The 9,666-nt window shown below is 37.6% G+C and overlaps 1 protein-coding gene across 1 annotated transcript; it reads right to left on the reverse strand.

The window, feature by feature from the left end:
- Window positions 1–1,985: 1,985 nt before the first annotated feature.
- On the reverse strand, window positions 1,986–8,718 carry AHRR (aryl-hydrocarbon receptor repressor; the record flags this gene model as incomplete). Its single annotated transcript, XM_009581158.1, has 4 exons — window positions 1,986–3,105; window positions 5,672–5,813; window positions 6,755–6,873; window positions 8,519–8,718. Coding segments are annotated over 4 exons (1,581 nt in total), but the record flags the coding sequence as incomplete, so codon positions are not given.
- Between the last annotated feature and the right edge of the window lie 948 nt (window positions 8,719–9,666).

Consider the following 9,666-nt stretch of genomic DNA (forward strand, 5'->3'; position numbering starts at 1 on the left):
GATTCTATGATTCAATGATTCTATGATTATGTGACATGAACAGTGGTGTGCCAGAGAGCAGTGTAAATTCCATCATTACGGTCTCATCTCTGAAAGGGGTCTGATGTTGCATTGCACCCACTGGTAAGAGTATTAAGCCAAGGATATCAAGACTGTTTGAAATAAGAGGCAGCACATAGCCAACAGGGAGATGATTTACCTCAGACACAAAAAAAGAGAGATGTTCTCATGGCTTAGGTATGGTCAGCTGGACTACGGCAGATTTAACTTGCGCTACAGTAAGATATTATTGCACTTCTTTACTGTCCCCTCTTGCCTTTCTGCTGGGAATACTGCCTTCTGCAGAACAGTCATCAAAAGGTATGTGTGTTACCTCCATCACTTCAGTGTAAAGTGCAGCATTTCAGATTAAATCATTGTTCATAAGCAGAGAATGTATATCTTTACATCTACCAACTCTAACGTACAGGCGGTAATTTCTATCAGAGAAGGCAGACAGTCTTGGAGAAGAGCAGCCTCCCAGGTGCAAAACCATTCCCCTATCTGAAAACTACATTTAACCCACGTATTTATAGCATTCGGGAGAAGTTTATGCCACTTTTCTGGCATGTAAAGCCATTTAGTGACTAGTAGATATAGAAATGAAGACATTATAATTATTTATATTATTTAATTATTTTGAAAAAGAAAACATTCATTATAAGGCTTCTTTCAAAAAGCACATATACATCTAAGTTTTTTTAAAATGATGTGGTTTTTATATAGGTGAAGTTGATATAAAGTTGAAATAGTGCAATTTTAAAACAAAAGTTAGTGCAGGAATCAAACTACAACAACAACAAAAAAACAAAACAGAAGTTGTAGATTTTTTTTTTTTTTTGTGGAAATACATTACTGCCTGGGTTCAAAGGAAAGCATACAGATCAGTTTTCAAAAGCACCAAAGTGCACCAAACTGCTTTTGAAAGATGTACAACCTCCAGTTAGCTCTCAGTGAGATTAAGATTTTATTTTGGGAGTGAAACTAGGATGCTTTTGAAAATAACATATCTAATCTTAGTGTAGGATTTGGTTTTGATGTCAGGTGACGATGTCTAACAAGCTGCTATCAGTGAAAGAGATACTATCAAATAAAAAAGTGCATTTCCTTCGTTAATGTTATAAGTAACAGCAAGGAAAATAATCGGAGAAATATTTTCTTCTCATGTACATTTAAGAGCACTTTATAACTTATTTATAGAAGTGGATAACATCCCATTGTTCAGTCTTTCAAACAGCAACATGAAAGGCTGGTGGCTTTAAAATGGAAAAATATGGGTGCTAAAGCATTAGTATTATCCAGGAAACCGGGAAAATCTTCAGTTTGAAGTGAAATAATTTCTAATGCATTTTATGAAAGTAATTGGTTTTAATTAATGCTATCCTTTTAAACTAAGAGGGAAGCCCTTGCCTGTTGCCCTCAATTTAATGCTGAGATAAAGGAATAGCTGATGCTTCTTATTAGGGTAGCAAAAAAATAAAAATGCAAAAACTCCTAAGGTAAACTGGCCACACTGAAGACCATAAAGATTTTCTCTTTGCACAGAGGCATCACATCAGCTTGAGAAAAACAAACAGAACAAAGGCAGGAAACAGAAATAGCTAGACCTTGGTAATGAGCTGTAGACAAGAGAGGAAAGATGATAAATACGAATTAGCAGGTATACTTGTGCAGTGAGTAATGATTATTTTTCTGTGCCTGAGGTTTTATCTTTCTTTCTTTCTTTCTTTCTTCCCAAAGATCACTAAGACAAGGGCAGTAGGGGAGGTAGGGGGTGTAGGATGTGTGCATGTCTGTGTCTGGTTTTTCTCACACACAGATGCGCGCACACACACACTCAAAGTCTTTCCATTGGCTTTTAATTTTAGTAACTCATTTAACCCAGCTGGAAGAGAATCTACAACTTCTTGCTTTTAACATTATAAATATTCCAAAGGTTATAAAATCTATTGTAAAAATGTACATTCAGTGGTTTTATGAGGCACAGGACCTGCTAATGTATTTTCAGGGAAGCTCACATGTACTCTGTTCTGTCCGCTGTTGGACAATGGTGGAGAATCCAGGGGCTCACGCTTGATTGCTTGAACCAAGCAGGGGTTTTTAAATTCACACGGCATTTTAAACACCTCGTTATTCTGCTCTTTCTCCTCCCCTGGGCTGGGGCTGTAGAAGTGGTCATAGCACGCCGTGTGTGGCAGATCAGGCATGCTTTCCAAACACCCAGAGGAGTTCTGAGGGCAAAATGGGGCCACCTCCTTGCTACGTGAACCCTTGCAAGATCTGTTCAGGTTTAGGTTGTTGGGATGATTTGCTACGATGCATTGCCAATTATGAGGCGTGTAAAGGCAGTGCCTTGGCTTCTGACAAGGTGAGGTTGGCTCACAGAGGTCCGGTTCTGTTTTGAGGTGCACTCTATTGGGGTAGCTAAACACCTGCTTTCTCACCGAGCCGTTCTCATCCAGCCAGGCTCGGTTTTGCGACGTCAGGTAGTTATCGGCAATATTTTCAGAATCGGAATCGTATTCCGTTTTGATAGGCATCTCCAAGGGAAAGGCCGCGTCATAGAGAGACTCTGAGGATATTAACGGTCTCTGCAGTTTCAGATGGTTTGTCGCATAGTTCTCCGCATAACGCTGTTGTACGCCCGAGTAAGACTGGCAGCTTTCTGCACTCCCCCAGTGAGAAGGGCAAGTTGATGCTAAATTTAAGAAACTTTGGTCTCTGTTGTAGAATGATCCAGCTCTCCTGTTTGAACACGTGTTCATTCGCTGGCTCATAGAACAAGAGCTTGAGTTTCTTAAAGTCCAGCTACTGTTTGTGGTGCAGTTGTTTTGAACACCTAAAACTGATGTGTTAGAACTGAGAGGTTCCTCTTGCATAAAACACTCACCGTTTGTATGAGGCTCAAACTTCACTTTTACATTATCTTGTTCGTTTTTTACTGCTGTCCAGTTAAGATGCTTCCACTGGCCCAGAGTTTCAATGGCACTGTTATAGGAAAGTCCCTCCAGGTTTCCTTTCAAACTGGAAAAACTGCTTGGTATCTTCAGTTGTTCATCTTCTTCCCTTTCAATACAGTAGAAAAAAATCAGTCAATCAGAGGTTTCTAAATGGATGTTTTCTGGGATACAAACGGAGTGGCTCAACATACATTACAAGCGATACTTTGTCCTTAAATGGGACTCTCATGCTCTTGTCCATATAACATTTGCATTTGTTCGAGAGAAAAAAAGAGTGTGCATGCATCTGGGTGTCAATGTGTATGCACAGCTACCTTTCTGTGGCACTGTTTGATTTAAATTCTGACATGCATTTACTCTTTCATTTCAGGCACACAGTTCACAAAGACCTTAAATATTGTAGTTCAGTATGGTAACTACCTTACACTTTTGTTCTTCCCTTAAAATACATCTAAATAATATTTGTGTGCAGAAAAATCTAGAGAGAAAATGCAAAGAGTATCTTAAATGAGATATATTTTGTTAACAAGGAATTATTTGGATGCATAAGAACCTTCTGATCAAAGTGATTTGAGAGAGAACCATGGAGATCTTACATTTTGAGAATGCAGAGTTAGCTGAGAGGAAATAAAATGCCTGAATTAAGTGTCCAGAATAGTCACAGATGTTCATATTTGGCATAGGTTTGTTTTACATGTCTAACTTAATTCACGTTGTCTTTCGTTTTCTAAGATGGCTACTGAATTAATTTTCCATGACCTCCAGCTGAAGTACTCAACATTGGTGAAGAGCTCTGGCAGAAAAAGTTGCCTGAGCATTTCCTTGCCCGATGCAACAGTTTTCAGAACTTGGGGTTCAAATCTTCAGGTTCAGGATTTGTCTGGAATTCACCAATGTGCTGATTCCCAACCAGCCAGGATCAGTGCTACAAAGCCGCCCCCTCCCTCTCCGAACAAGAAGTGGACATCTCAATAAGAAACCGAGCATGAAAACCTGGAGAGCTAGTAAGGGTTTCAGAAGGCTTTTTTCTTAGCTGACTGTTAGCAATTTTTTCCTTGGATATGGACTCAATGTGCAAGTATAGGATTTTCCAGTAGAGGGAGTCCATGTTGTTATAAAGGGAGAATGTCCCACTGTAATAAATGTACACCAATAAAGGAGAATATTTTCTCTCTTTTTTTCCATTAGGTATTAAATATTTTCAGTCCCCTGCTAAATATTGTTATTGTTATTATTGATAGTCCTGGGATGCAAATGGTATGATACAAGTTTGCTGCAGAACTGGCTTCTCAGGAAGTGGTCTAATTGGGAAGCAATGGACTGAACAAAACACAATGGTCACAAAAGCTTAGACCCCCAAATGAAGAATTTTACAGTGAAATAGTATCTTGTGAAAATTCTCCAAAAGAATATTCCTGTTTCCAGGAAGACAGCATACATTTTAACAAAAAAAGTAGTAGTAAGGATGAAGTCTATTGCAGAGTATCAAGAGGACAGAACTGAACATAATCTCCAAGGGCAACTCCTGTAACACTTCAGCCTGCAGGAACTATCAAGCACAGAGGAAGGTTTTTAACCACTCAGAGGGTAAAAATGTAACTAAATAGACATCAAAGAGCATGTTTAATTACATAGAAAACAATTTAGAAGTAGAGACTTGAATACAAGAAACAGCCACTTTTAATCTGCTTCTCAATACCATGGCAAGATTATGTTTGTGCCATCCCAGTAATGGTAGAGTTCCACCACCCTCAGGTGGGAGCTCCTCTGCTATTCACGTGGATCCTGAGAGATACACTGCCTGCAAGGGATATCTACTCTAGAAGTTCAAAGACTTTTTCATTTATTTCTTCCACCTGTGAGGCATCCTAAAGGAAAAAAAACAGTGATAACAGCCACGTTTTTTCCACTGGACCAGATGGTGGCTGTGTACACCTCCTGGCCCCTGCTCATTCAGCCCACCCTCTTATCTCTTCCCTCAGACCAGCTTGAAGAGACACCTCAACAAGGCCCACAGGAACTGTAACAGGCAATCCCATGGGGGAAGGAAGAAAAGCCTATTTGGGAGGAAAGGGTAAAACCCAGCGGAGAGGTCCTCTTTGAATGCAAATCTGTGAGATTAGCTTCTCCTCCAAGGCTGAGCTTACAGCCAACTAGATGTATCTATCTACGAACATACAATGAATATGAGCATCCCTGTTTAGATTATGTTGAGCATCCACAACTAAAAACATAAGCTCAACTGTCATCCATAAAGAAAAAAAAATAAGCTTAACATAATCAAATGTTAAAAAGTAGAAAAACCAGGACACTAAATCAGTGAAGAGTTTCAGCTGCAAAGTAAAACAAAACCCCAAAATACATTTTTGTGCAAGAAAGTCAAAACATATTAATAATCAAGCATTTGGGTTTTGAAATATTCTGGTTTAGTATGTAGGTACAGTCAACTTCAGAAGAAAAAAAGACTGAAGAAAAGAAATTTTGTTTAAGATTATAACAGCCATTTCATATGATCCAAGACAAAAATGGATTTCCATTTTGTAAGTAAACTAAATCCTTCTCATTGAGCTCTTCTCTTAGGTCACTACAGTCCTTTTAAAGATCTCATACATAAAGAATACATTCATTTTTCTGAAATACAGATTTTTTTTTGTATTGGAAAATATACTTACTTTAACATTTGCTGTTGGGCAAGGACATATTCTGAACAACCACTTCGATACAGAAGTTGAGTGTTAGCTTGAACCCAGACCCAGTGATCTTCATTTGTTTGTACTTTGACTAGAGAAATGCCATTTTCTCCATTATTCTTTGCTATACAATTTAAAAGAAAATCTATTTTAATACAAGCAGTATTTAGTATTTTTTCTTACCTCAACTATGGGTTAATGTTCACAGGTTTGTTTGCTGCCCTGGAATCATCAGCATAGGAAAGTACAAGCTAAAATATGTCACAAAACTAGGCAAACTACATTTAAAAAATAAAATTTGAAAAACCTCATGAGGCACTTAAACTGTAACCAAGGATTTTTCAGTATTATTAGTTCATTATAATTTTTCCCTCTCAGTAATAGTAATATTACAACAAAAAATGTTCATGAAAAATGGGGCTATGGCAGAGGAATGGTTTTAAAGAAGTTAAAGGTTTCCATCAGGTATGACAGAAGGCTGACTACAACTCTACTCAAGAAGAAGTTGCCCATTGGGGTAGACTCACCATCAAAATTTTATCCACTGTAAAATCTGAAATACAGCATAGACTCTCATAACATTGCCACAGCCAAACACTAGAAAAGCATGAGTCAAAGCTGCAAGCAAATCATGAGTTTTAAAGACAATACATTCTAATTTTTCTCTGTTTTCTGATCTTTAGGGAAAACTAGCATTTGTAACATATCATCCACTTTTCCTCAAAGAGGGATAGATACTGTCATTAATTGTTAAGATTTTCACATAATCTTATTAAGTTCAGTGCTGCCTTTTTTAGGAAAGCATACGTTGAGCGTTCTTATCTACTATGATTATTTATATATCTGTAAACTTGGCATCACAGTATTTCTGCCCACTCCGAAATAGCAGACTGATAGTACTATCTTTTAAGGCAGAAATTTTTTTGGCATTTTTTTAAAGAAGGGGGTTTAGAGAGAAGAAAAAGGAGAGCATTGGGACCAAAACGTGAAAAACCTAACAGAAAGAAGAGACAAGGTTCTCTCTCCATAAACTGTATATAATCCAGAAGTACTTAGCAGACACACCTTTGATTTGGTTTTCAGCAATCTGTAACACATTAGTGAAAGCGGCACCTTCATGATGACTGTTTCTTCCATATAATTCTGCTGCTTCACACAGCCCTGAATTACCTTTGGAACTGGAGCTATAGAGGACAGAAAATGTGGAAAATTCCTTGTCAGTGAATCAGTAAAATCACAAACTCTGAAAGATGTGATCTTCAAGTTGACCATTAGCAAATACTTATGGTTTAAATATATAGTAACCAACACTAAATAATTATCTACGTTTCCCGCGTCATTCAGCTGCTCAAACTAGTGTATGACTGGAATTCTGCATTCAATTAAGAGGAATAGTTATGTTTAGGAATATTCTGCTCACAACTCACTATATCTGCAATAATAAGTTTCAGCTTGAATCGAGACAAATGCTGTGTATATTCTGCTCTGCCTATTCAAGGTACATTCAAGGTATGTTCAAGGTACGTACTGACCAGCAATGCACTTAAGAGTTAGCATGACTTCAGTTTGCAATAATCATTACATGATTTGAATGAATTTTTTCCAGTCTTTAGTTCAAAATGCATGTTAGGGCTTGGAAAGAGTAACGCTGCTTTACAAAGTTTTCCCTTTATTAAGACCATCAGAAAAAAAATTACTATATAAATTTGCCCACCATTCCTGGTTAGTATGCTTCAGGCCTGAACCAAAGGAAACACTGAAGTTAAATGCCCACTTCATTCTTGTCAAATCCTTGGCCACTCTCCAGTCAGTTAGTAAAACTTAAGTAAAACACCTCTCTTCTAGGAGCTGAATTCTGATCATCAATTAATTTCACCTGGGCCACTGAAAAACTAACATATGGAAATGACTTCCCAACTCTGTTCCAAAAGCCTGCATAGTCCATTACATCAGCCTTCCAGTAATTTAATTCTTGTCAAAAGGATGTATGTGCTAGAACCACATTACATGTCTGGATAGGAACATATACACAAGCATATTCTAATTAAAAGCCGAATTATGATGCTGTCAGTCACACTGAGGAGCATTTTGCTTCACAGCAATGGACCTCATTGCTGTAAGGTTATATTTAACCAAATAAGGGAAAATATAATCCTAGCCCCAAACATCAACTAAAATTCAATCATAGAAGAGTAAGGAAAATAAGTGTTAGGAAGGAAATGAGTCTCAACACAATCTGTCCTGATCTTCTGTGATTGCTGCCAAGTGATCAGCCCCAGGCCATTTAGTGCAATTGTAGACTTATGTGTTCATAAGCCTTCTGTTGTAAGATAAATGCATACACCAAATACATCTCATTTGACTCTACGTGAACACTCCCACATACACATTCAGCTTTCTGAAGTTTTCCTTTTCCTTTGTTTGCTACAAAAATGCCCAAATCCAAATAATTGTGCTACCAGAAGATACCAAAATCTGAAAATTGTCAGTAAAAATACTTTTTCTTTTCTACTTTTACAATTAGCAGAATGACTTATTGCGTTGGTAATTTCTGAAGGTTAGGAAGATATCCTAACTTTCCAGTTTTTATATAAAATTATATATATGGAAATATAATACTTAATATATGTTACATATAAAGTACAATATATTATATTATAACATAGTTATTATGTATTACATAGTTAAATCCAGATAAATTACTCACTTTTATAAGAAAGAGTTTTAAAATGGAGAGTTATTTAGCCTCATTTGTGCTTTTTACATACTTAATAAACATAAAGCCCATAGTATATTTTACTAACTGCTAAAAGATTAATTTGAAAATACTTTGTATTCACTGCTGCTGCATCATCAGCTTTGTGTTTTGCTTTCACAAGCAGGCTTTTCATCTTCATCTCTGTCATGGAAGGGAGCAGAAGTGGTACCACTATGCAGAATAAGGACAGCTGAGGTGGCAATACTGTTCCTGATGAGGACTTCTTCCTTTGTCCAAAAAGAAACTTTAGTTTGCCTTGGAACTGCATTGTCTGTTATACAAAAAAAATAGAATTATCTTAAGCATTTAGTGTACAAACATTTAAAATGCTAATACAACCTATGGACCGTGTTGTTTAACACCAAAACCAGTTTTGAAACAGAGAGAAAAAATAGGAATTTCATTATCTTCATACAATTTAAACCATGCCATTGCAGAGGCATGGTGCGTGGATGTACTATCAACAGTAAAATGAGACATTTGAGGCTGGTTTTAGGTTTTTTCTTTCCTGCGTACTTAAAGTAGAAGTTCTGATTATGTTCTGTTCACCAAGATGGGCAGCGTATGGTGGTGCAAACAGCTCTTTCCTCTGTGCCTCACTCTGTAGCTGAAACTATTATTTTTCCATGCTCTGTTCTCTCCAGTGAGATGGTTCCTGAGTTTCTTTCCTCTTGCCCTGCACTTTCTCTGGGAAGTACGTGGACTGGCACAACCCAAGGGCTGTGCAGGCAGATGCCAAGGGAAAAGATGTGTCCAAGATAGCCAGATACAAAGTACATAGCTTGGAAGAAACCATCCATCCCTGCCTCAAATCTCCATATAATCGGAAGGCAGAGATCAAGTTAATAGCAAGCTGCTGCCTCTCGGTGAAAAAATTACCTACCACAAAATGACCAGAGAAAAATCCATTTCAGTTGGGCATCTTCCAGAGCTACAAGATTAAAACAGGGATGCAGAAATGACTAACTGGTATGGCTGTTCAGACCCATAGTCTTCCAGCAAATGAGCATCTGAGACAGAAGTTGTATTTCCCTGTCTCATGCTGATCCTCTCATTTTCTTTGCACGTGCCATACTTTGTCATAAGAAGAAACAGCACTGGTCTTTACTAAGCAAATGGGGAAGTGATTTCTAGAAATGAGCCACTCCCAGTAAGGATATCTGAGGAGCGTGTGAGAGACTTTCTAATTCCTGTTTTTATTATTAAAGGACCCTTTACA

The sequence above is a fragment of the Fulmarus glacialis genome, unplaced genomic scaffold, assembly GCF_000690835.1.
Source record: "Fulmarus glacialis isolate BGI_N327 unplaced genomic scaffold, ASM69083v1 scaffold45760, whole genome shotgun sequence".
NCBI classification, from domain to species: Eukaryota; Metazoa; Chordata; class Aves; order Procellariiformes; family Procellariidae; genus Fulmarus; species Fulmarus glacialis.